Consider the following 26209-nt stretch of genomic DNA (forward strand, 5'->3'; position numbering starts at 1 on the left):
TAAAAGGCACAATTTATGTGGAAGCATTTGCATTGTACATTTACAAAGATCAGTGAACTAAGGAGTAGTACTAGGCTGTTCATAGGTATTTTTTTTTTTTTTTTTTGTTGAATAGAGATTGAGGCAAGGCCATCCCCAAATCAGGGCCAGGAAGGCGGAAATGCAAGAAAAAGCAACTAAACATCTAAAAGAGCCACCTCTCGAACTTCTACTTAAAATTTTAGGCATTTTCTATTTTTAAAGTCCATTTATAGTTTTGCTGATTTTCATCGTTTTCGTATAAGATTCGTGATTTTCGCAGCCACTGGTCATTCTCGTCCAAAATCGTGAACCACCCAAACCATCAAAAAACCTATTTCTGTATCATTTTGGATAATTTGAACCCAAATAAAACCAAGAAACCCCCAAATTCCCCAAATCTTCCTTCAATCGCTTTAAATCTCCAGTTTTGGATTTCTCCACGTGACCCAGATCAGTAAATATCAACACTGCCCTTGAGACCATCCAATCCACATCCATCCATCTTCCTACAATGTCGTGGTTTTCAGGCTATACGCCACTTCTGGGCAACGAAAACGTTACTTCCCTCAGTACACAGAACCCAGGAAAAATTCTCCTCCAAATCCTCGTTCTTCAATGTTTCTACTACCTCACAGCCCTTATCATCTTCTACTTGGTGGCACTGCTAAACGGGTACGACTTCAGCGTTGATTGGATCTTCTCGTGGGAACTCATTGCTCCTGATAACGCCATGGGACTCATTTTGTTTGTCATGTGGCTCATCGACACATTGCTTTGTGTGTTGTTCGTTACGATCATAGTGGGAAGGTCCAAGTTGGCTTGGGACTTTGCAGTGACTGTGCATGTGGTGAACTTGGGAGTGGTTTGGCTTTACACGGGTAAGTTTCCTACATCTTTGCTCTGGTGGTGCCTTCAGATCCTTAGTGCTGTGATTTTGGTGACGCTTTCTACGTACTCTACGCGGTGGAAGGAGCTCAGGACTACCTTCTTTGATAACATGTTGGACCAACAAGAGACTGGCCAGGTGAGACATGAAGATATCGCCATGAAGGATTTACCTAGACCGCTGTCGTCGTGAATGGATACGAATTGAGCTAGGGCCACCAGAATGGTCAATTCTGTGCTTGGCTATTGGCTGCGCCATGGATATACTTTTGTGATACTTTTTTCCAGACCCCTTAGCCTCCGTGAGGGCTATAATCAAGGTGGTTTGGGAGACTTGAGAAATGGTCTGCATTGGTGAATGACTCGTATCTCGTTGGTACAAAAGCTTAATTCTACTACGCATCTATCGATGCCATTACCAAACAACGGGACCCATTATCACACGATAAGTCGGCTTTACAAAGAGAAGAGCCGGTTGTCTCTCAAGAACAATAGATGACCTAATTGTTGAACCAGACCCTAGCAATTCGCTTTACGTTGGCTCAAATATCGACCTTCCCAATCCATCTAGCAACTATCAAGTGATAAACACATCAAGACCAATGCCTACCGTCCCAGTATGCTCATCGTTCCTTTCAAGACACCAGAAGATCTCAGGCACGTAGATGCGGATTTACGCCTCGGTTGTCTCACTTCACTGCACCCCAGACCAATCTTCCTGAGGAGATCCTCCTATGTTCACCATTCTCCACACTTCCTAATCGAATATTATCAAAAACTTACCTACACTTGCTTCACATGGCGCCGATTTACTTCACCCAGATAGCATTCATCACCGAGGCACCCATAACGTCTCATGCAATGAGGGGAGAATGACATCAGAGAATATCAACACAATCCAGTTTCTTACCGAGGCCGTTGGCGAGGGGACGGAACGACTACGGAAAATCACCGCCTGCCTCCAACCTCCAACAATCCTTGCTTTCTTCACTTGTATGTTCAAATTTGCAACCACCTCGCTTCATGCTAGCGTGGAGGAGGGGATCGGGTTACGCATAGTGCGCGGCCGAGAGGTTTTCTCCAGCCGTTTACAGTAATAGTTTCGGCCGCCATATTTAAGACCGTCCACATAGAACATGCAAGAGCCATTGTTCCAAAGCGCCCCTCTAAGAAACCTCGGTTTCTAGTGTACCTTAAAGAAAAAGGTATGGATGTTGCAATCACATGGCTGTTGAGACCCACCACAAGGAGATTTTTCGCGGGGGCAGTCTCCCCGCGTTATCGGTGATATAAAGAGCCGATAGCAGCCAGTGCAGCTAACAGCAGAAGAGAAAAAAAGTCTAAACCAAAATACATCAAAACATGTCAGACGAATCACTTGCAGAGGAGGGCTTCTACGGCTCTGAATTATTTGACTTTATGAAACTGATTGTGGATGATGACCCTGAGCTTAAGAAGAAGTCCATTGCCAAGGTCAACTCGGTTTGTGTGATTACCTTGAAAAACCCAAAGGGCGAGAGTAAGTCCTGGTTGTTGGACTTTAAGAAGGAGGGTATTGTGAAGAAACTTGACGGCAAGGCCCCCAAGTCAGACATTCACTTGACCTTGAAAGATAAGGACTTTGTCAAGTTGATCAATAACGAGGCCAACCCACAGAGAATGTACATGGGCGGCAAGTTGAAGATCAAGGGTAACTTGATGAAGGCTGCGTCGATTGAACCATTCTTGCGTGAAGTGGACCCAAGAACCAAGGCCGAGAAGGCCAAGTTGTAAGTGTCCAGCTGTTGTCTATCTAATATTCTCGGACCCATCCGAGACCTAATTTATGATGAATGAGCTATGCTTTGTAGAAGTAGAAACTGGGAAGAAAGGATATGCGCCACAGAAAGCTGAGTCGCTGATTCAGAGCTGGTATTCCGCTTTGCAAAGGGTGGAAGTACCGATATTGTGTCAGTGGTATATTGCTCTTTGGCGCCTTATTGTGCTGGCTGGTGGATATTGTCATTCACGTTCACATTGTAGTGCCAAGGCGGAAACACCGGTACGCCATCAGCTGGACTCTGATACTGAAGTACTGGTTGTGATTAAGGTTCGCTTCGAGCGATGGTTATGGTCCCTGGCACTTCGGACTCGGTGCAACAACTACTTTAGGTAAATCATCAAGAACGGAATCAAAATGTCGTTTTAGTACAATGAGATGTGGGAATTACTAGATGGAGCAGCAATAAACGACTCGTAAATGTAGGCTGTGTATCGAGTTCCTTACAAGCCTCCAGGGTCGAGATTTATGGTACATATTATTAAAGGGAGTCATGATGCATAAATATAGGCCATATACAAGTATTATTCTATTCCATGGATATCCAGCAGCCGGTAGCGAGGGTAGTGGTCAATTGAGAGACCTGGCGTGGTGGGTATCTTTCAGGCTCAGGGTAGAAGTCTTGGATCTTGTCGAATTCCATCATGAATCTCGAGATCACGTACGATGCTTCGGTAATGGCAAACTGCTGGCCCAAGCAAATTCTTGGTCCACCGTTAAATGGCAAGTAGGCCCAACCGGGCTTCAAGTTTCTGTCAGCCCATCTCTCTGGTCTGAAGACATGCGAATCCTTACCGTAGTACTTTTCGTTACGGTGGGTGCAGCAGACCAAGTAACCAATACAGGTACCCTTTTCAATGAACACAGGCTTGTCTCCGTTTGGACCACCACCTCTTGGTAACGTCGTATGCTTGTTGGCAAATCTGTAGTTGATAGGAACGGCTGGGTACAATCTGAGAACCTCGTTAATGAAATACTTCAAGTAAGTACACTTTTTAAGGGTCTCAAATGTAATGTCACCAATGTTACCGCTCTCACCAGAACCAAACTTCTCACGAATCTCAGCCTTCAACTTTTCAAAGATTTCTGGGTTTCTGGACAACTCAAAGAAAGAAAACGTCATCAAGGAAGCAGTGGTATCTCTACCGGCAATCATAATATTCAACAACTGGTCACGCAACATTTGAGGGTTTCTCGTCTCCTTAACAAGTTCATACAAGAAAATGTAACCGTCAGATGCCTTTTCAAGCTCCTCTTCGCTCATATTAAGAGCCTTCTTCACGTAATAGTCGGCAAAGTTGTGAACAATTCTGGTATTCCTCTTGAAGTCCATTGGGTTATGGAACATGTACCATTTTTGCATCCAAGCACGAGTAGACAAAATCTCCTGGGCACGGTTGAAAGCCTCGTAAAACTCAAACTGACCTTCAAACTCCTCGTCACGGTACTCGCCAATGGTTTCATCCAAAAGACCATACACAGACTGGCCAAACAAAAACTCAGTTGAAGTGTCAACGGTAAAACGGTAAAAGTATTCTTGCAAGTCAAACTTGTTACCCTGATGCTTTCTGACGTGTCTGAACAAATGCTGAACGTGCTTCTCCAAAGCCTGAGTGTGGGACACCTTCTCTCTGGAGAAGTTTGGTCTCAAAAGAGCTCTCGAGTGTTTCCAGCCCGAGTAGTCCAAGGTAAACACACCGTCACCCAAAACGGGCTTAAAGTGAGAGTGTCTCAAGGCTAAGGCAAAGTCGTTAAACTGGGTAGCCAACACGGCTCTCAAGTTATCTGGTTCAGTAGTAACAAACAATGTATCACCGCCAATTCTCACTCTGAAGTTCTCGTTATCACCATTCCAAATGGTCCACAACCAGCCCACCAAATTGCCATCTCTCTTTCTGGCAAACATCTCAAGCGCTGGTCTCGAGTTGAACCAGCCTGACTCTGGAATCCATGGCGCCAATTCTGCACCAAACTTCTTTCTCAAGTAGAAGATCTTAAGTGTACGGTACAACCAGTACGAAAACACCAACACAAGAAAAACACCCACATACCCTAAAACGCCGTACTCGGCCACCTGGGCGTGGTGTCTCTGAACAGAATCTGAAATATCGTGAACAAATCCCATATAGAAAAAAAGATGAAGTAGAAGCTTAACCTAGGGAGGAAGATGGAGGCATTTATTTAACCGTTAGATGTGACAGGTGGGAGAAGAGGCATGTGAAAGACACCCACAGCAACTGGGGAAACAAATACACACACACATTGAGAGGGGCGGTTTGTGTGGATAGGTAGGCGACATTTTGATAATGGGATAGGTAATTGGGGGGCCCATTGGGATAAGCAGGGTAATGCAAGGCGTGCATGGAGACGCAGGTTTGGGTGAGGGGATCGTCCACGGAGTATGGTGAGAAGGGAGGGTAGGTGACGCGCGGAGTGTATAGAAGTGGGCTTCCTCCAGGTCTGGAAGAGGAAGTCGTTATAGTCCGAGGATCTATATGCAGGACACTTTGTTTTTTTTATGAATTGCGCGTCACGCCTGGAGGTTGGTTGCAAAAGGAAGACGAAGGAGAAGAGGTGGCATGGGAGAGATATTGTATGGGCATGTAGATGGGCGTGGGCAGCTCTGGTCACGTGATAATCCAGGAAGCCCTTTCACATGCTGATGTTCCTACGGACTTTACCACCAAAAGCAGCGGAACCACCGGGTTAAACGCCGAATGGGGTAAATCCCCATAGAAGTAAACCTTCTTTAAGGTTCCCAAGGCGAAGCGTTTAAAGTGAAGGTTGAATAATTGAAGGTTTAAGGAGAGTAGGAGGATTTACCAGAGGGTGGGGCTGGGAGAAGATCAGACGGCAGGCAATGGCTTATTGGATAGTTTTGTGGGACTGGGATATGGAATAAGTGCCTGAAACGCAAAAGTATGAGGGGCAGTTCAGTTGAAGAATGGCTGCGAAAAAAAAAAAAAAAAAAAAAGCACAACAACCCAATTCCAAGGAATCCACCTTCCAAGCTTCTCTACCAAACCAAAAAAAACCTCCCCTTTGCCTTTTGGTCACTTTCCTGGCCCACGTCACACACCGACGTCAACCAGCAAACTTGTCTCGCCCACGCAAACATCGCCCTCTGAACACGCGCGGTATTAAGCTGCCAGTATGTCCGAACAGTCCAGCCCTCCCACAATGTGTACTCTAATTCACCTCTACCACATTACTCCTGGATTTCATTGATTTTCACAGGATCATCGAAAATTAGTATATGCGCAGGATCCCAAAAAACGAACCTGTTTCGGTTCCAAACCGCTAAATGGCCCGTTGCACTCCGTCAGCGTGTAGTGGAATAACAGCACCATCTTCACATGGTAATCTGACCAAGATGGGTTCCTCCACACGTCAATGTCAGTGCAGCCAAGACCAAGCCTTGCGTTGATAGTATAGAGAAGAAACGGAATCGGGAGCAGCGTATATGTAAAGGTAGTTGGGGATGGAGGGAGGTGGAGGAGGCAGAGGGTTCACATTACTTCCACCTCAATTGACAAGCTTACTTGTTTACTTTATTCTACATCTCTTCTTATTTATAGCTCTGGCCCTGTTAACAAAATGGCTGCTATTGTTAGCTCTTCTGGATTGTCTTGTTGGATGTGGTCTGTGAAAAATAGGCCCTCACGGAATGAAGCGAACAACTAAAAGACGTTTCGATCAACCTACATTGTCGCTGGGGCGGCGGGGAATATTCAATGCTTACTGGCTGCAATTTACTGTTCTTTTTTTGGTTGTTTTCGGACTGCAATTGAAATTAGCGTGTTTTCTGGGGTAATCCTACGGGGTAAGCACTTTTGGGTCGGCTCTTATTACTGCCGACCAACAACGTTTACATGTCTAAATTTCTTGGAAAACTCTGTTCTCCAAAAATTAATCATCATCAATAAAATACTTGCCTCCAATAATCTCCCTTATCTCTTGTCTCTGCGCCTAATTACTCGTTTGGCTTCTGCCAGCCACGTCAACGTGGTTGCTGATTGTCGAACGCCGTACACAAACGCTTCAAGGCTGGGCCCCCATTGTTACCGTTATTTAGACGCCTTGGGACTCGAGCCGTCTTCAGAGCCCACGAACGACATGCACATGAAAGTGATACTTGGGTTTGGAAAATGTCTCTGGCCTCTGGTCCAGAGAAGGATCATTTGCATCGAGAAGCCGTTGAGAGAAGATCTTGTTTACGTGGATCATACCCCTACTTTTTGATTTTTTTGGATAATTTTTATACATCATGTTTAATAGTTGTTGGAGTAACTCAAGGGATCGAAAAACCATCATGGTTTATTCCCCTGGGACTTCTATTTATCGTCAAACCTTAAAGCTAGATCTAGAAATACTTGCATCAGGTTTTGAGCCGTCTATCTTGCATTAGATACTTCGAGACGACGCCTTTTGTATCTTAATTTTTGCTCTTTTGAATATCAAACATTGGCAGTATCAGGCCCTTTTTGGCTAAATCCAAATAAATTTGTCATGTTCTGTCATCTAATGCAAGAGCAACCATCGTTTCAAGTCTTATGAAAATGGTGGGTCCGTTTCGAGCGCCGCTTGAGCCCAACAACTTGTTTGAAGCACCTGGTACGTCACTTAAATCTTTTCTAAAAAATTACTACGTTTACCGCTCTGCTTTGTTATCTTTCCGTGGGTAAGCGACTTCTTGTTGGTTGCAGAAGATCACTACTTTGGCCCACTGTCAATTCGTTAACCCAACAATCAATTTGCCTCTTGGCGGTTCTTCATAATTGTTGTGCTAGTATCAATTGATATCGGTTATCCTTTCCTGGTTTCTGTGTTCGGTTACTTCAAATGGTAGTATCTATGTTCCAGGGCTGTTTAACCTTTGCAATAGCTTATTGTGGGTGGGTTTCTAGGGCCTCTAAACAATCAAAAAAATTTAAATGGATGATTCACCGTCAAAGGTAGTTTTTTATGATCATTTTCATGTGAATACTTTCTGTTGGCTACTGGTTTAACTTACCTTGAAGGTATGGATGACGATAGGGCCCTTAAGAAGATGCTAAGCAACTGTTCTTTATCGCTTGTGGAGGCCAAAAATTATGGTGAAAATTGTTTTAAAGGCTAAATGGTCATGATGAATCCATTAAAGAGGATAAATGATTTCGAGGTAGGCCAAACTAAATCCAATAAGGCTACTTCGTCAATACAGAAAAGTACAGGCTAATCACTCCAAAAGAGAAGCCACAAAGTACTACTGAAGCTAAGTACTTATATCTTTTACTACTGAAAATTGACATCTTTGGCTCCAGCCATAACGAAGCCACTGCTAGCAGAGATACTCGCTTCAGTAAGCGTGGTGATGTCTCATCACCGAGAATACCACGATATTCGAGGAAACCAAGGAACTACTCAGCCATTTGAATAGCTCAAGGGCAGAGGAAGTACCCAGAAAACGTACTGGTTTATTCAGCCAAATGAGCCAGTACTACACTTCTGGTCATGGCACTCAGACTAACAGTATCCCCCCATTACCACCTACAGCGGAACCCCAATCCCTTAATACACCTTCCTAGCAGTTCAAAAGAAAACCACTCCCTAAACCTCCCTGAAAAGGTCAAGTCAGAACCCCAAGTCAATAATCAGCATCACTAGCTGCCTTCTTACTATACCTACCAAAGAACGCCCTAGGAAGCTCCAGCTACTTCCAAGCTTCAACCTGCTCCCACAGCAGGTACCCAGCCAGACCTCTTCAAAGCAATCAGCTACGCCTGGCTCTATGGGCGAAGTTGATACGCCTGCTACAAACACCTTGGAACCTACGAAAGAGGCTAATACGATTCGTGAAGTGGAAGATTCTGACTACAACTTTGAGTACCAAGAATGGTGCTGAGGGTGATACTAAAGACGATATAGTGGTTGATCCTCCTCAGAGACACGCCAACGAGAGATTCGGTGAAGAATTGGCTTTGGGGACCAACGCCTGATTTGAAGCTTCCTGACTTTAAGCTTGATGAAAACTCGTTTGGTTCGCCTTTTCTCAAGTACAAGTTCAACGACACGCCCAGGTCCAAGCCACCACAGTCCAACAGGTCCAGTATGAATCCACCAAAGAGTGAACAATTGCTAGGCGAAGCTCTTTTCCCTAAACTGTTGGATCCCTTTGAGATTGAAAGGATGGAACAGTAAGAGAAGCTCCTACATTAACTACAACCAGACCTCTCCAAACCACTAAACCACCCTCCATGTTCATCAAGTCATCTAAGCAACACCCTATTCCCCTAACCCACGCAACCTACCAGCACTGCCTCACCAGAGCCACCACCATCACCATCCACCGCAATCCACCACCAAGCCCTTCATCTTCATCACGATAGATCTACCGGTGTATTGTCTTTACGATGGATCTACTACAGAGAAAAAAAACGGCAAAAAAATATCCTGTTGTTGTTTCCCAAAACGTACTTTATTTCTCACCTCGTAAGCGTAGGCACACGATCTGTAGCTCAAACGAGCGATCCCGCCCAACCTGCTTTAGTAGACCTGCGTTAGGAAAGGAAGAGAAGGGGAGAGGATGGGCAGAAGAACAACAGGTTGAGGTTTTGAGTAGATAAAAAAGAGGTTCTTAATTATAAGGAACACCCCGTGGGCCTAATTAATATCCCTTATTATTCCCTTGTCTACTTTGGTGCCTTGTTAATTGTACCACAAAACCTTGGGCTCTTTCAGGCCTGGGGCCTTCCAGAGCTGGAGCTGGAGCTGGCGCGGCGTAAGTCAGACCACCCCTCCAGCAAAAAACTCCCTGTAAAATCCCCCCAGAAAACCTGCCCTTTATATACCCATCCCTTTTGACCCACCCCCTTCGGTCCCCCTTGGCTCCATTCCCCCCTTAAACCGCCCCTTTTGGCCTGCTGGTCGAATAAAAAGCCAGATTCGATGCTCCAGTGGCGCAGCTGTTCCTGCAGCCCTCTCGTGTTTTGGACGTCAAAAGATCGCTTCTATATAGGCCCACGTTAGGCAGGTGCACTTCGTAATTGACTTTGCCTGGAAACCATAAGCATTGGAGCCTACTCTTTTTTATTTACTGGTTTAAAGAATGGTGAAAATGGCCTTTACAGCTAGGGCGTCGCTGTTGGCTCTGCTGATCGTCACCAAGTTCAAACTGCCTACTCGCAGGTTCATTCTTTTGCTTTTGGTGATTGTATGGATAAATGCCATCAACTTTTTCGTTTTTCACCATAGACACAAGGCGTTGACGTACTTGACCAATAAGTTTAACCAGCTCAATCCGCTTAATAACTATGAGGGGCACGCCATTCCTAAGAAACTCGTGGATAGCATTACAGTGAAGTTCTGGCTCAATGAGGCCAAGATCGTTTCGGATCCAAGACGTATTGAGATCCATTCACTGAACTATGATGATTTGTTCACCAAGCATCCGCTTGAAGAGGTGCTCCAGCTTTCGTTTTCGGATCGTTGTGACGCCTTCTTTAAGAATTTGTACGTGGCTAGTGACTCAAACTGGGTTATGGATACTCCTAACCGGTATAAGATGGATATGGAGTATGAAATGTCCTGGGACGACTATAAGAAGAAGTACGAGGAGATCACCAGGAAGAGAATAGGGCTTGCCCAGAATAAGGAGCCCGATAAGGTTGACGGGAAGGATGTTCACAAGGCCATCGCTAAGGTTTATGATGGCCTCAAGGATAAGGCCAAGAAGAACGAGAAGGAAATGCAAGAGCAGCTTGCGTATGGCCGTATCTTTAGCAAGTGTTACGTCAACAGGGACGACCCAAAGTCTAAACTGCGACTGGATAGGTTTGCCGCCTCGCAGGCGCGTCTGGTGGGTCGTTTCTCCAGTGGTCGCTTTACTGAAACAGATAAGGAAAGGGAGCTTTCTGCTAATAAGTTTCCTGATTGCGCTGATTTGGAAGCTCGTGTTTATCCATGGCTTTCGTACCAGTTTCCAGTGTATGAACGGTTTCTGGGCAATATCGTCAAGAGCCCACCGCACATGTCTGACTACGTGAAGGGCGCTCTGGAACTGGATAGTGAGCTGGAAAGGGGCGGTAAACCTGTTCGTTCTAAGCTTACGGGTAATAGAGCTTGCTGGCTTAATGTCTACAAGAATAAGCTTAATGGTAAGGGTATTGTGATTCCATTCCACCCTACCTATATAGACCAGACCGTCTCGCTTATCAGAGTGCTTCGTGCCTTGAAGAACAAATTGCCTATTCAAATCTTGTCTTATGGGCAGCTTGAGGAGACGCAGAAGCAAAAGTTGAGCGATCTGGCCAGGGAACCTTTTGTTGACCTTCCGCCTAGTTTCACCAAGGTGGCTGAGCACATCGGCGAGCTGATGTTGGAAAATGAAGAGGTGGGACTCACGCAGCAAGAGCTCTGGTTTGTTGATGCTCTGTCTGTTCTCGTTCCTGAAGCTAAAGACAGATGGGAAGACTATCCGCTTTCGATCTTGGCGACTTTTGCAAGTTCCTTCGAGGAAGCACTTCTCATGGACCCAACTATTGTGCCTTTGAAGAACCCAGAATACTTTTTCAACCTTAAAGAGTACAAAAACACTGGAGCTTACTTCTACAGAGCCAAACCTATGCATAACCGTAAGGAGAAGAACATTGACTTCTTCAACAAGATGTCGCCCTCGTTGGTCGACACTGTGATGTTCAACATTCCGATCTTGACTGAGACTTCGCTTTCGTTGCCATTCTTTGAAGGCCTTCAAGAGATGCAAGACTCAGGTGTGGCAGTCATTAACAAGGCACGTCATTTCGGTGCCCTCAGTACATTGCTACAATTGGGCGCCTACTGGCCCGCTTCATACCGTGGCAGTATTGCTCAGGAACTCTGGCTAGGGTTTATCGTTGCTGGAGATGAAGATTTCCATTTCAACAAGTACCTTCCTGCCGCCTTGGGTGACGAACCACCTGAAGAGGAGAAAGCACCACAAGTCTGTAGTGTCCACACTGGACACTTGGACCCAGAGTCAACAAACCAACTCGCATGGATGACGGGAGGCTTTGCCGTGTGCCCGATTGAAAACCCAGATGTGAGTGATGACTTTGGAAATGCATTCACGGCGAAGACGTTCGAGGACCCTGAGGATATGGTTGAATACTACAAGAGTAGGTTTAGCCTCAGGGTGGCTATCGTACCGCCATTTGAGGATACTAGAAGCTTTGATTTGAAAAATGACGACGGCAATCCAGTGAGTCCTTGGCAAGTAGGCCAGGGATGTCTGGGATTGGTGCTCTGCGCCAATGGTGAGATCGGAGGGTCAACGAAACATGGCCCCAACATACAAAAAGGTCAATTTATCGAGTTTGATCCACTCGAACTGAACCTTAACGCATTTTATGGAGATATTTGGATGGGCTGAGATGCTTATAGACGATACTAACAGAAGAGAGATAAGAGCGTGAGGTGTGTGTGATACTGGTTTTGTGAGACTTATCGCTATCTCTTATCAAGCTGGCCAATGACATCGATGGCAGGTCAGTTGAAGTGTTGATGCGGCGTGCTGATTTTTGAAAAGCAGCAACTTAGCTTCTTCTACTGCAACGGCTTGCCTCTATTCGCTGTAGCGAAACCACAGTTTGCCGCTACCGGGGATATCTATATGCGCAACGCCTTTTGCTCGAACGGCACTAAGCGCAAATCGTGATACTCGACACCACAATCGTTGCACCGTTGCAGTTTTGTGAGATGAACGTGACTCCACGATACCTGGGTTGTTCGCTGAGATTGGTCGCCACACCTTGTTTGTGGAACTTGGTTATCAGCTTTGATGATATCCGATTGCGGCGACTGTTCTCGGCGCTGGATCACGATAACCAGCTGGTAAGATGATAGGTCGATAGCAACATGAACAGCGTTCCAGTTGTTAGCGCATCCGATAAGTGGCAGCAATTTGGTAGCTTGGTTAGTGATTCTATGTGATCTATGGTACACCGATGAACGGCTGTGTAATCCACAGTTGAGATGATTGGACGATTGCATGAAGTTTGTTATCTGACTGCGGGTAAAGAAAGCCGTTAGATTTCAGAAAGCCGTTCTAAGAGCCACTGCTTCTTGATTGGGATCGTGTGACCAGCTGCGTTACACGCTCCATCAAGTGCAACTCACACTTAGCCAGCGTACCTGACGAACAATGGGACGGCGCCGTAATTAGGCCTTTATTGGGTCTTCGTTGGCCCAGCTTTGTGTAACCGAAGCATATTTGGTAGTTTCGGTAAGGTAACTACATCAATACATGCTCCTCTCTATGGTAGATTACATGTAGCTTCACTATGTCTCAGTGAGGGAAGCACCAGAAAGACCCTTACAAGACATCCAAATGGATCCTTAAACGTCTTAAATAGCCCTCTTCCTTCTCTTATCAGACCCTACTGCTTCTTCTTCGTAGCACTCTAGCTTCCCCTGCTTCTTTCGTTTGTACTCACCGCACACTATGTGTTTTGCAGCCATTTCTCAAAAGCTGGAAACCACCTTTCCTAGTCCAGCAGCTTAAGAGTAAAGCTTTCTAAATTCGCTAATACCCTTTAAATTCTACTTTCTCGTTTGCTCTAATGAATACGAATAATGGGTACCCCTACGGGCAGCCCTACAACGCCAATGGTGGTCAGCCTCAAGACAACCCACAATACCAGTACCAATACCAATACCCATACCAGTACCCATACCAATATCCATACCAATACCAATATCCATATCAAGGTTACTATGGAACTGTACCAAATGAAGGCTATTATCAGCAGCCGTACTACCATTATAATCCTTATGGGTACCAGTATAACGGGTCTTATGTTCAAGGCATGCCGTTTATGCCACAGTACTACAACAACGGATACTATGAGTACGGCCCAACCCATAATACTTATAACGGCCAGACGTTTAATGGTGGTGTTCAGATATTTGGCTTCTATGACCCTGAAACAGGGGATGTTAGGGAATACCATGTCTATGGAACTAATGCTGGCTATGAAGTTCCTCAGAATGATCAGGACTTCAACAGAAATACCTACCCAGGACATTTGCAGCCAGATGCCAATCCAGAGTATTACAACAGGCCTAACGACGCCCACCAGAATACTTTTAATGGAACCAGCAATAACAGGCCTAACCAAGACCCTTCCATCCAAGGCAACTTCCATCCACTGAGGACGTCACAAACAAACCGCCGAGTGGGTAACAAGACCATTCCAGCATCCCTAGCAAACCTCTTCAAGCCCCAGTTTAAACCTCTTCCACATATACTATTGGCTCATTCCCTGGCGTTCTTTCCACGAACCTACACTGATGAAGAAGCCCAGGAGCTTGTTCCTCATAAACCAGCCAACTGGATCTACGACTTAATAGAAAGATGCAAAAAGGAAAAGCAAGCTAAAGAAAGCCAGGTCTGTTCGTGTCCTTCTCCGCATGTCATAATTGGGTTCCCACCATATGCAACCACCAGAAGCCATCCTAGTGAGTACTTGACTTGCTACACAGCCTGGGATGATCCACACCGGATGGTGGACGAGCTTCTCGAGTCAGTTGCTTCCTCTAGCGACCAGGAGAGTTCGGAAAAATCAAGCAGAAAGACCAGATCGACGCTGCCGTCCCTAGAACGCTCTAAAGCGGCATCTCCACTCAGTGACCTCATACCATTTAACCCGTCAGACTGGTAAGTAGATGAAATAAACGACGTAAGTAGTGCTGCATCAGGAGCCGTAAAGGGGTGCCTTAGATCCCGAACGTTCAAGTATAGGCGACCGAAAGCCCCGGGACTCGGAGAGCCACTTCGGCTGCCACACACGATTGGAACCTTCTGTTTACCTGAAACAAGCGTGGCTCTTTGTGAGCTTGTGCTACAAACCACAAAACCGCCTTGACACAAAATAAACGGTTTTTTTGCTATGACATATGAAGAACACTTCTTATCCAGATACCACAAAAATACCCTTTAGTGCATGGCCAAGAAAAAGAAGTGTCTAATCAATACAGAGGCATCCCATGTGGTTCTGAGACCTCCAACAACTCTCAATATCCGGAGCCAGCTAAACCATAAGCATGTGGCTTTGACGTGGCTTGCTCGCATAAGGCCATGTTTACGGGAACACTTACCTCGAGCAATGAAGCCAAATAAGCGATCTGCTTGAATGGGAGTAAAAAAGGGGGGCCCGGTTCCCCCACACCCTGTGGGTATCTGAGTCTCTTATCTGGTTGGCTGTTGCGTAGTTGCAGCAACAGTGCCTAAACAGTTTATCAGGATCAGCACGTCAAACCTGTCAAACTCGGGTATCCGCATAAGTCTTATCTTGGCACCTGTCAAGACAAAATATGGACACCAGCGGTTCCAAAAAGGCTGGGCATTTGGAGCCACGCCAAATCACACTAAGCCCGGTCTGGGGAAAAATGGCCATGAATTCCGGTGCCACGCGTAATTCCAGGTTCGGTTTGTTCATGTGTTAAGCCTTGCGCTCCACAGTACTCGTTTGCAGCCATTGCAGTTAGCGCAAAACCACAACGTACAAGCATACCCGAGTCACATTCCTCATAACCACCACATCTGGGGTTACCACACCTTTTGTACATTATCGGGGAGTGCTGCCGTACGGCTCTTCTGGCGGCGTTCCGGGTTTGTTGTCTCCACACCTCAATGGCATAAATACCGGGAAACTCCCCAGAGTTTATGGACTATCCATTACATTCTCCATGCTTCCTTTCTTGACTATCTTTTCTCTCGCTTTGGCCTTCACCAGCGCCTTGGTGGTGCCTGAAAACCACGCCGACTCTCTCCAGAAGAGAAACGGTGCTCCACTTAAGCTTGACTTCACTGTGAAGAAGACCTTTAACGAATCCACTCCAGCTGTGGACATTGGCGCTAAGGCTCAGGAGCTCACTACGCGTCTTTCTTTGTCCAAAAGACACGAGACCGCCAGTCTTACCAACGACAGAGATATCACCTACTTGCTTGACTTGAAGCTTGGTTCCAACAAGCAGCCTGTGACTGTGCTCTTGGACACTGGCTCTTCCGATCTTTGGGTCTACGGTCCTAAGATCCAGAACCCTCAGGGTGGCAGCTTTGACCCATCCAAGTCTTCTGCCAATAAGAAGACTGGTGAGGATTTCTTCATTTCCTACTTGGACGGTTCCTACGCCTTGGGTGAGTACGTCACTGACGACTTTGCTCTAGAGGACGGCAGAAACCTCTTGAACGATCTCCAGTTTGCTGTGGTCGACAGAGCCCAGACCAACTCCCAGGGTATCTTGGGTGTTGCTGACAAGAACCAGGAGGCCACCGACAACCAGTACGACAACTTGCCATGGGCTTTGCAGAAGTCTGGTGTTACTCCAAAGGCTTCTTACTCTTTGTACCTTGGTTCTGAAGCCGAGGGCAAGGGTTCCATCATTTTCGGTGGTATTGACACCGAGAAGTACGAAGGTGACTTGACCAAGTACCCTGTTGCTGGCACTAGAGGTTTGGCCCTTAACGTTGAAAGCGCTGAAGTCGCTGGCCAGACTATTGACTTGGATGCCGAGATCCTCTTGGACTCCGGTACTTCTTTGAACTTGTGGCCTCAGCACCTTATTGATGCTGTTGGAAAGGAGCTTGGTGGTACTCTTACCCAGGGCTTCTACTTTGTGGACTGTGACCAGCCTACCGACAAGCACTTGACGTTCGACTTTGGTAAGAACAAGATCAACGTTTCGTACCAGGACCTTGTGTGGAAGTCCCAGGGCTACTGTCTCTTGGGTGTCCAGCCAGGTACCAGCACTCTTATCTTTGGTGATGTCTTCTTGAGATCTGCTTACGTCTACTACGACCTTTCTCAGAAGGAGATCTCTATCGCTCAGGCTAAGTACACCGATGCTTCTAACATCGTTGCAGCTTAAATCAAAAGGTTTTAGAACCATAGGCTTTTTTGTTTCTTCGAATTCCGGCAATTCTACTTCGTTTAATAAACGCAACCTCAATTAAACTATTCTATTAACTCTATTAGGTGGAGAAGTTCACCAGAACTTCAAGGCATTGTAGCCCTTTCTTAATATATTAAAGATTGGGTCATTATCGTTGGTAAAGACCATCTTGGAGATCTTGGTGTCGGCATTAGTTGGCTGCTGCTCTTCATCGACTTCTTCCAAAGACTGGGCATCACTCAAGTAGTGGTCTCTCAAGAAGAGGGCGAAGAACAAGAGAGGAGCACAAAGACAAAGACCAACAATACAGAGCTTCTTCTGGACCTCAGCGTAGGCCAACACAACAGCGATTCTTGGAGTAGAGCCCCACTTGTATGTTTCAATGAAAGTGTATGGAGCCTTGTAAGCATCCTTAGCCAACTCAGGGTCAGCACCCAAGTCCACCATGTGTTTCTTGATTGTATCGTACATGGTCTGGGTCCAGATAGCTCCAGAAACACATTTACCAAAGGAAGCACCGATCTGGTAGATAGCATTGAACATAGCAGTAACAGAAGCCATGTACTCGTGGTTTGTACAAGTCTGGGCAGAGACAGAAACAAGTCTGTTGAAGAAACCCTGACCAAATCCAAGCAAACACATACCCACAGCAACACCATCACGGAAGTACTTACCACGAAGACCATCGTTGTCACCTCTGAAGTGGACGAAAAGACCCATGGCAATGAACCAAACCATGATACCGAACAAGATGAAACCCTTGGTTCTTCTCACCTTACTCAAGACGAAACCAATGGCTGGCAAGGTCAAAGCACAAACGAAGTGAAGCAACAATGGCGTTCTGGTGGCCACAACCTTACTGGCATTCATACCCACATACAACACTGGGAAAGCATAGGAATTAGGCATGTTGGAGATAAAGGTGTAAAGAATGGCAATGGAAAAGGCTGCCCAGATACCTCTGTCTCTCAACAATGGGAAAGGAATCAATGGGTTGGTGGCAAGCTTCATCTCCCAGAACACGAAACATGGAATAAGACAGAAACCAATCACCAAAGGAACAATAGTAGATGCTTCAGCCCATTTCTTGCTGACACCACCAGCCAAAGTCAAAGGCACCAAGAGACAACCAAGCATGGCAATAATAAGAATACAGCCAATGAAGTCGACTCTCCAAGCAGCCTCCTTGGTCCAGAAGTAGACACAAGCATAAGTTCTCTTAGTGTAGTTCCAGACTGGAGAAGCACCATTCTCCAACTCCCTTTCGTACCTGGCCATCTTCTCGTTCAACTTGACAGTAGAAGCCTTCTCTTCAGCACAAATTGTCTGCCACTCTTCAGTCTTTCTGGCCTTGAGTCTCATATGGACAGAGCAGGCCAAGTATGGAATACAAGACAAAGGGAAGGTGAAAGCCCACAAGGCAATACCAAAACTCCAACTGTATCTATCCAACAAACTGTCGACAATCTCTCCTGAAGCCCAGGTGTTAATGATAGCAGGCAAGTTCAAAATAGCAATAGCCAAAAGTCTGTATCTCAAACTGGAAGCGTCAGACAAGTTGATCTGCCACAACATTCTTCCACCAGAAGAACCAAGAGAGTACAATACCATTCCACCAGCATAACGGTTGATATCGTTAGCCTGGGACATAATAATAAGGCCGACAGTCCTGAAAACCAAAGAGAGACAAAACAACTCAACACGACCAAAGATATCGGACAATCTAGCATAAGCTGGCAAAGATGCGGCGGCAATCACTTTCTTGATAATATCAATGGTACTCATCAACGAATGTTGTTTGTAGGAGTCTGTGGCAAAGCCAATGAAGACACCAGTCACATTACCTTCAATGGTATTGACAAACATGGCAATGAAGATGGAGAAGAAGTAAATACCTCTAAGAAGGTTAGTGTCGTATTGTTTAACCAAAGTCTCGGACTTTCTGACGCCGAAAGACTTCTCAATGGTCTTGGAGTCAAGAGAAGCGTCTGACGAAGAGCTAGTGGTTCTCAGAAGCTCTGCAGACCCCTTGCTATAAGTCTTTTCATCTCTTTTCTCCTCAATGCTCCTAGTGGAAGAAGTTCTTCCAGAACTTGGAACTGGCTGGATCTTTTCAGACATGATAGGAATCTGCTTTATTGATGAGACGATAAAGGAGAGAAATCTACCATAATTTATACCTCCCTTCTCTCTTTAAGCGTAACTACTTCTGGAAAGGGATCAGTAAGCCGTCCCGCCTCGGGCTCCAGAAACCTGCCAATGGCACACCTTCAATGTATCTCTACGCCATCGTATGTAGGTTTGATGTTGGATGTTCCTTTGATATGCATGGCAGCCTTTTTATGAAATCAGTAAGGTCCAATCATCTGCAATCTAGAAAAAGACACAATGGCACGTCATTTGGGGGACCCTTCACCAAAAGGCTTAGCGTTGGTGTCTGTGCCTCAAATTCGTGTGCCTAGAAACTGAAATATACCTTGACAGGCAAGTGACATGTTGAAGAATCAGGTAGATGAATACGGGAGAGAAACACAATCAAACTGAAAACTTGACACCGTCTTTCGGATAAACCCTACATAATCACACGATATCGAGATCTTTGAGGCACTTTTATCCGGAAAAACATCTCACCTCTTCAAGAAAGATCTAATTCAACCGCTATGCATCGTCGCCAGCGCCGTGTTGGTGCATAAAAAACACCAATTTTTCTTAATACACCAGTTTCGGAGTAAATGGAAAGATATGCTTTGCGTGTCAACTGAATGCCAAGATAGACCACAAAAGCCACGAATACCCAACAGGGCGTCTTTAGGAAATAACAAGAAAATACATTTCTCGTCGCCCATGTGGTTTTGTGGTTGATATTCCGGAAAAACTTTTTACACGCGGCACGGCTGTCTTTGAGTTTATCCGGCATAACTATAAACAGCCAAGAAGAGTTTTTCTTGTATTTTTTCCACTTTCGTGTTCCTGATGCTCCTGATTGCTCCTTTATCTGATGTATCTATGCAGCCAAATCTGCACATATTTTGACAAGACACATTTGACGTGAAGAGGTCCCCCAAAATCTGTATCCCAGGCTATAGCCGCCAAGGATTCACGGAGTTATACATCCAATGAGGTCACATAGGGTTGATTATTAATGGAAATGGAAGAGAAGAGGGAATGATAGAGTCTAGAGAAAGTGACAGTAAATGCTCTTCCGTGTTGGCTCTTTTTTGTGAGAAAATTAAACCATCTCACACAATGGACCCCCACGCTGTCAAAGTGTCAAACTTGTGCATCAAGTGTGCCATGATAGATTTTCAGCAGCCAAGAAAACCAAAACGCAACAGCTGAAAATGACATTTTGTCCTTAGCGGACTCGGCGTGCCCAGCATTACATGACGGAATCACTTCATTTCCCAATCAGCTACGAGTACCAAAGAAAAAGGTATTTTATTTATTCACATACTAAACAATTAGGGCCAATTACAAGAGCATAATGGCAACACCAGCGGCCAAGCTTCCAGCGCCGTAAGCCAAGGAGCCGGCAGCGTTGTCGAAAGATGAAGGACCAGACGAGGAAGAGCCAGCTGAAGAAGAAGCACCAGTGGCTCTGGCCAGAGCAGGAGCACTAGACGCACCACTAGAGCCACTAGAAGCACTAGAGCCGCTGGAGCCGCTGGCAGAACGACTGGAACGAGTAGAAGTACCCGAAGAGCCAGAAGAGCCGGAAGAGCCGCTCGAGGTGCCAGACGACTTTGTGGAACCGGAAGACGAGGCAGCAGAGCCCAGAGCAGAACCAGAAGGTACGTCTGTGACAGCAGCAGCAAGAGCACTGTCAGAAGCATCAAAGTCTTCGTTCAACTCATCGACATCAGTGGGTTGGGCGCCCTGACCCATCCAAGTGAAGAAAGTCTTGGTATGAGTGTGGTGTGGCTTCTTGATGGTCATATGGGTGGTGGTAAGATGATCAGCCTTCTCGCCATAAAGGGTCTTTGTGTATGTGTTGTGTGGGTACGAGAAGATGTACGTCTTGGACTTCAAACCCTTACCTGTCTCAGCAGACTTGGTAGTCTTGGACGAGGTAGACTCATCGTCAGAGTCCGAGTCGCTGTCTGAGTCTGAGTCACCATCGTAGTCCACATCAGTAGGAGCAGCACCATTGCCCATCCACGTAAAGAAAGTCTTTGTGTGAGTGTGGTGGGGCTTCTCAATAGTCATATGGGTAGTCGTGAGGTGCTTGGCCTTCTCCCCATAGAGTGTCTTTGTGTAAGTGTTATGAGGTTTGGAGAAGATGAAAGTGTTCTTGTCTTCGGCAGCGGCAGCGACAGAGGCACCAGTAAGAGCTAAAGCGAGATTCGTAAGTTGCATGATGAAGTATAAAGTTGTTGATTGTAATGAAAAAAAGTTGAAACCCTGGGAAAACCGGTTCCTTATATATTCAACTTTTCCATGGCAGTCTCAGTGTTGCACCACGGCGAAGTCGATCATTGATTTTTTTTTTTCGCAGCCAAAACCGAAAAGTACCCATGACGATCTCTATGCCTTCTGCAATACGCATCCTTCCATTTAGTCTATTCTCATTTGTCAGAAAAGCCTTCGGTTGTGCACTGACTGAGGATCAATTCCGTGTCATTTTTCGCTAGAGCCTTGGCATTCAAGGAAAAAAACAGAAGGAAGAGAAAAAGTGTCATAAAGTGAAATCTTTGCCTGTTCGTTTCAGGCTGCCTCTGGAGGACCCTGACTGGTAAGGCTGAAGTGGAAGGGCTAAAATTTAGTGGAAAAGGAATAAAGGAATAGTCGGTGCGCCGGAAAATCAACCACTCTTTTCCGAACAATGCGAAGGACAGAGCAAACGGCTCGAGAGAACAAAGAATGGGCTTCTTTTCTTTTTCTATATTTAGCATCTTCCTAAACCTTCGCCAGTGCCTTTCAAGTAACTGGAACCGGCACTTTGCCTTGTTCCGGTGTGGCCTCGATGCCGATCCAACTCCAAGCCTGGACCCTCATTGCAGGTAGTATTTGGGCCTCTAAGGCCTATATTTAGAAGCCGTTTGATGTCAACAAACCAACCCCACCACTTGTCGGCGGCTGCTTGAAAATTATCTAGACTAGTCTCGGGATTGTATGGATACATGGCGGTGTCGGTGAATTCCGTGGCCTTGTAGCGTGACTTCCCTGGTTATGGTCCGCAATAAGGTTTCGCTCACACTAGTAGTGGGAGGTCTCATGTTCGGCTTGGTTTAAGCCGATTTGTTGCAGCCACTGGCTTAGATCGTGTGACCGTTGGTAGTTTAAAGGTAGAAATGGGTCTATTATTAGAAAAGAGGGTTTTGGTGGGCTGGGGTTGGAGATGTGGATCAGTCCACATTGGTTTATGTGATGGTACTCTTTGGGATCTTTCCTTTGGGAGATCTCTGGCTGGTCAAAGAAATCAGTGGTTTTAGGCTAATCTACATGATATTGGCCCAGATTGATGCCTGCCATGAGCCGCTTAGAGCTCACGATGACGTAGTTATCTCAATTTAAACTCTCGTATTATGGAACCATCAAAGAAACGAACCATTTCTTCTTGTCATATTACCTTAAATACCTGCGTTTTACCTTATCTTCGTCTATGGAGCGATTGGGAGCTGTTCCTGGTCGGTGAAAGGACTCTCTATCCGAGGATGAGAAATCTTCAAAAGACAACCATCTTGAGAGCAAAGAGCACGTTGGAAATTGAGTATATCAGCTCTGTCAATCTATCTAAAGCACTTGGGTGAAAAAAACGTTTGATTTGGATTTTTGTCAGTGTAGAATATATTCATGTTCTTCGGTGGGTGTGAGGAATCGCATGTATTATACAAAACTTGTGCCCATTTTTAGTGATTTCACCAATATTACATATAAATACAAAAACTAATGAAAACTAATGAAAACCAAAGGCTGATGAATAAAAAGATATTGCCTAAGAACCAACCAACGCTACTGGGCCATCCAATATTGCATGCGATTCAGTGGCTATCTGGATAGGTATGCAAGCGGCGATACAATCCTTCCACCCCACGCCTTCGATATCGAATTGAGTACAGATATTATAGCTTACATTTACTCCCTCCTGTATTATTGAGGGAGCTAGACCAGGCATCACGCAGTCATAGTTGCTTCGTGGAACACAATACTCGATGTAGCCATCCTTCTGTTCAAATTTCTTAAAGAGGAGCCGTAAATCAAGCTCTTTCCTTAAGACAATTGTCTCCTTACGATTGAGGTTGACGTAATCCTCATCCTCATAGCAGAATGATTCAACGGACACAGTCACCTTTGTTAACCGGGCGATTGTGTTTTTCCATGGTTTAGCACGGGTGGCCTTTTCATAAGGAATCCTAAACAGTAGTTTTAAAAAATCTGGAACTGGAATGCCTGCCGCTACAGTTCTAGAGCTTTCTTCGTGCTCAAAACGAGTATGACCAGTATAAATGGTTTTGAATGTGAGCCCCAAATTTCTCAAAGAGCGGCGGGTTCCCAAGTTGAACACGAACGGTACCTTGCAAATGACACTGTCAAACGATTGCGGTCCTGAAATGATACTGAGTGGTTCAAAATCATACTTAAATCGATGCCCATCACACCGAAAATAAGTGCCTGCAACACGCTTGCTTTGATGAACCAATGAGCGGGCAGGTGGGGCAAGCTCACATACAATCAGAGCACCCTTTTTCCATCGGAACGGTATCGCATTCACAACCGGAAGAATTTCATTTAATAATTCGGAATTCGTTTCCAAGCGAACAAATAGTTCCGTAACGGCATACTTGAAGTTGCCTGTAGAGAAAATGGCCGTCCGATGAAAGCAATAAGTATTTGTTGGTGAACCAAGAATCCTATCAAATAGAGCTTTGCAGACATCCTTAGGTACAAAGTTGTTTGGGACATATTTTTTAAAGGATGTAAAGCATCTCATTCTCGTATCACGAAAGGTGGGTTCAATTGAAGGTAACTTTTGGGTGAGCGATTCGAAAAGTGTAGCTTGCTTTGCGACATTTATTTCCAATAAAGTAGATAAATTGAAGTCCTCCTTGCTTTCTTCATTTTTTAAAGTAAGGGTGAACTTTAAAGCATATTGTCTAAGCAAGTTGTTGTAAAAAAATGTTGGTTCAACGTTCGGGAAGTCGTAATCAAACAATTTCTCCGGTGCTTCAAGAGTGACCGATTCGTGGGAAGTAAAGGAGTTAGAATTTGGAGTCCAAAGCCACTCCGAACAAGGGAGATCACTTAAAGTCCTATGGCGTAGCTCTTTGGAAGAAGATTCAAACGGTTCTTCACTTCCCCAAGTAGTAAGTTCTTGAAGGTCTACCTTCACGTTGATCACTCGAAACCGGGATGCCCATTTATTTATAGTTAAAGGGTTAGGTCCCTTAAGTGTAAGGTGAAGCTGTGAGAAGCTTTTGAATGGTATTCCTGGAACAACAATATTATGGTTCTTTCTCTGGGTGAACCATTGAGGACTCTTAAACTTAGCAATAAGTATTACCAGCAAGTTGTCCTGTTTATATGAATTCAGTATGGTATCGTTCATATAATTCAAAGTTGGAATACAACTGCTCAAACCGGTGTACCTGGTCTGTCCTTCTTCCAGGAGAAACATACACTCGCCATGAACAGGTTTAGCAGTGCCACCAAGGCAAATTCCTTCAGATTTATGAACCAACCTATATTGAAGAGCAGGCATGCATTTTTGGGAAGGACCAGACCCTAACTCATGAACGCCTGCGGCTTGTCTGGCTTCCAAAAGACGAGCAGAAGCACTTGTGATGTCTTCGGTTTCCTCTCTCTTGAACTTTACCTCTGTGATAATGTAGACCTTATCCCCCAAAGCATGAGCTCTGGTGGTGTGGGAGATGTACTGGTTGAATTTTTCTAAGATTCCTTTTGAAACATTTGGGGAACACAGAGTGGGTCTTTCAGCCTTTGGTTGTTCCTCGATCAAGACAACCGATTCTGTATAACCCATCCCCACGACTGACAAGAAGAAGAAGAAGAAGGAGAAAAAGAAGAAGAAGAAACGTTTACGAAGACAAGTCTACCTTCAGGGTAATCGGTCACACCTTGTGTCTGCTATTCTTTCCTTTGTGGGAAGACTTTACATCAACTTGCATTTTACTTGCTCCTGATGCCTTCAAACTAACCCACACTAAGCTACAGAATTAATTATACTTTAAAACAGAAGGACTCTTCTAAGAAGAAGTCCCTTTAGAGCTGTTCATACGTCTCCTTGAGCTGTTCTTCCGCAGCCCTTCATCTCACTTTCCACACCAGTCGATTATAGAAGCCTCGATGTAATTCAGTAAACCAACACCATTTAGATATCACCAAGTGAGCAGTTCCTGTTGTATCATGATATGCCTGGAACTTCAACTCAATCACATTCCAACATTGACTATGACCCAACTAGGTGATTCAATCTACTTCACATTCTGGCCCCTGCCCAAACAATTACAATAGTCTTTTGCGATAGTAATTGGTATCGTTGCCCCTGCAACATGTTGTTTTCCTGAAGATGTCACGAATCGAAACGAAAGAATAATCTGATATGACCTTGCAAACTCAGTAGTACAGAATGTCGGCCCCACATGTGGTATTTCACAGTCGTAGAGTGACAGCCGCAATTCGTGACCAAATGACCCATAATTATAACCCAGACTATTCTCAGTGAACTGCTTTTCCATTAAATTTGATAATCTTGGTGATAGAGGACGGGGATACACGGCGTTGGTATGTGTCATCTCCCAGAGATCAACCTTGACGCTTATGGGATCTATGTGAATCTTCTCGGCCCCAAAATTTTGGTCGGAAGTGATCATACCTATTGCAATAATATCTGCTAGTCTCATTCCAGGAAGCACAGTGTTTCCAACATAGTCATTAAAAACGCTAGCCTTCTTAAACAGAATCCATAACTTCCACATATAGCCATCTATCGGTGCATGAAAGCAATCAAAGGGTTGGTGATGGGTAAGCACACAAGGAATTGGTGGGGCAAATCCTGTTGCTATTCGCTTACCTTCGAATTTAAAGAATAGCCCACCCTGTGGCGTTTCGCCACATACTGGAAATTCCAGTATTTCAGAGCCTTTGACCACCTCAGAAATCAAGTAACATTCTCCAGGATACACTTTGGGTTCACTTCCAAACCGCTTAAGGCCATATCTATCACGGACTTTTTCATAATCCACATTGGTTTCTGGTAAAGATAAAGGTACAATTAGCCTATGATAGGACGCCACAAGAACCATTTTTTCCGTTTGCGCAATGACATTAGAGCCCTTTGATATAATATAACGTGTTTTGGTCGACTGATTGTTGGCATCAATTTTAAAACGTCCGGGCAAAGCCCTTGGGAAATGCTGGATGCATAAGACTATCGCACGGCGTTCTGTGGGTGTCATTGGTATCAAAGAAGTCTTATCAATGGAAATTTCCTTTCTGTACCTCGTTGTAGCCACTTTTAAGTCAGCAAAAGATATAAGGCTTATCTCACTACCATTTACCAGGAGCTTAACATTCACTTTGACTGCTTAACTCCTCATCAACGAGCTTGTGAAG

At 45.2% G+C, this 26209-nt stretch overlaps 11 protein-coding genes across 11 annotated transcripts; 6 read left to right on the plus strand and 5 right to left on the minus strand. All coding sequences in view use genetic code 12, as the record gives it.

Annotated features, from left to right (window-relative positions):
- Positions 1-532: 532 nt before the first annotated feature.
- On the plus strand, positions 533-1099 carry SYS1 (Sys1p; the record flags this gene model as incomplete). Its single annotated transcript, XM_025486806.1, has 1 exon — positions 533-1099. The coding sequence occupies one exon, from the start codon at positions 533-535 to the stop codon at positions 1097-1099; it is 567 nt and encodes a 188-aa protein (XP_025344356.1).
- Positions 1100-2268: 1169 nt separating this feature from the next.
- On the plus strand, positions 2269-2679 carry CXQ85_003154 (SCP2 sterol-binding domain-containing protein; the record flags this gene model as incomplete). The annotated part of the gene is made up of 1 exon (XM_025486807.1): positions 2269-2679. The coding sequence occupies one exon, from the start codon at positions 2269-2271 to the stop codon at positions 2677-2679; it is 411 nt and encodes a 136-aa protein (XP_025344357.1).
- Positions 2680-3254: 575 nt separating this feature from the next.
- CXQ85_003155 (cytochrome P450) lies at positions 3255-4850 on the minus strand (the record flags this gene model as incomplete). The annotated part of the gene is made up of 1 exon (XM_025486808.1): positions 3255-4850. One exon carries the CDS (start codon positions 4848-4850, stop codon positions 3255-3257), a length of 1596 nt encoding a protein of 531 aa, XP_025344358.1.
- Positions 4851-8495: 3645 nt separating this feature from the next.
- Positions 8496-8905, plus strand: CXQ85_003156 (uncharacterized protein; the record flags this gene model as incomplete). The annotated part of the gene is made up of 2 exons (XM_025486809.1): positions 8496-8590; positions 8650-8905. 2 exons carry the CDS (start codon positions 8496-8498, stop codon positions 8903-8905), a joined length of 351 nt encoding a protein of 116 aa, XP_025344359.1.
- Positions 8906-9821: 916 nt separating this feature from the next.
- CXQ85_003157 (alpha-mannosyltransferase) lies at positions 9822-12113 on the plus strand (the record flags this gene model as incomplete). Its single annotated transcript, XM_025486810.1, has 1 exon — positions 9822-12113. The coding sequence occupies one exon, from the start codon at positions 9822-9824 to the stop codon at positions 12111-12113; it is 2292 nt and encodes a 763-aa protein (XP_025344360.1).
- Positions 12114-12349: 236 nt separating this feature from the next.
- Positions 12350-12733, minus strand: CXQ85_003158 (uncharacterized protein; the record flags this gene model as incomplete). Its single annotated transcript, XM_025486811.1, has 1 exon — positions 12350-12733. One exon carries the CDS (start codon positions 12731-12733, stop codon positions 12350-12352), a length of 384 nt encoding a protein of 127 aa, XP_025344361.1.
- A 569-nt stretch (positions 12734-13302) lies between these two features.
- On the plus strand, positions 13303-14403 carry CXQ85_003159 (uncharacterized protein; the record flags this gene model as incomplete). Its single annotated transcript, XM_025486812.1, has 1 exon — positions 13303-14403. The coding sequence occupies one exon, from the start codon at positions 13303-13305 to the stop codon at positions 14401-14403; it is 1101 nt and encodes a 366-aa protein (XP_025344362.1).
- A 1027-nt stretch (positions 14404-15430) lies between these two features.
- Positions 15431-16612, plus strand: CXQ85_003160 (pepsin-like aspartic protease; the record flags this gene model as incomplete). Its single annotated transcript, XM_025486813.1, has 1 exon — positions 15431-16612. One exon carries the CDS (start codon positions 15431-15433, stop codon positions 16610-16612), a length of 1182 nt encoding a protein of 393 aa, XP_025344363.1.
- Positions 16613-16729: 117 nt separating this feature from the next.
- On the minus strand, positions 16730-18757 carry CXQ85_003161 (uncharacterized protein; the record flags this gene model as incomplete). Its single annotated transcript, XM_025486814.1, has 1 exon — positions 16730-18757. One exon carries the CDS (start codon positions 18755-18757, stop codon positions 16730-16732), a length of 2028 nt encoding a protein of 675 aa, XP_025344364.1.
- Positions 18758-20107: 1350 nt separating this feature from the next.
- Positions 20108-20992, minus strand: CXQ85_003162 (uncharacterized protein; the record flags this gene model as incomplete). Its single annotated transcript, XM_025486815.1, has 1 exon — positions 20108-20992. One exon carries the CDS (start codon positions 20990-20992, stop codon positions 20108-20110), a length of 885 nt encoding a protein of 294 aa, XP_025344365.1.
- A 1244-nt stretch (positions 20993-22236) lies between these two features.
- CXQ85_003163 (uncharacterized protein) lies at positions 22237-24617 on the minus strand (the record flags this gene model as incomplete). The annotated part of the gene is made up of 3 exons (XM_025486816.1): positions 22237-22365; positions 22755-23193; positions 23605-24617. The coding sequence occupies 3 exons, from the start codon at positions 24615-24617 to the stop codon at positions 22237-22239; spliced, it is 1581 nt and encodes a 526-aa protein (XP_025344366.1).
- Positions 24618-26209: the final 1592 nt, after the last annotated feature.

This window comes from Candidozyma haemuli (assembly GCF_002926055.2).
Source record: "Candidozyma haemuli strain B11899 chromosome Unknown D_2014730914, whole genome shotgun sequence".
In the NCBI taxonomy this organism is placed as follows: Eukaryota; Fungi; Ascomycota; class Pichiomycetes; order Serinales; family Metschnikowiaceae; genus Candidozyma; species Candidozyma haemuli.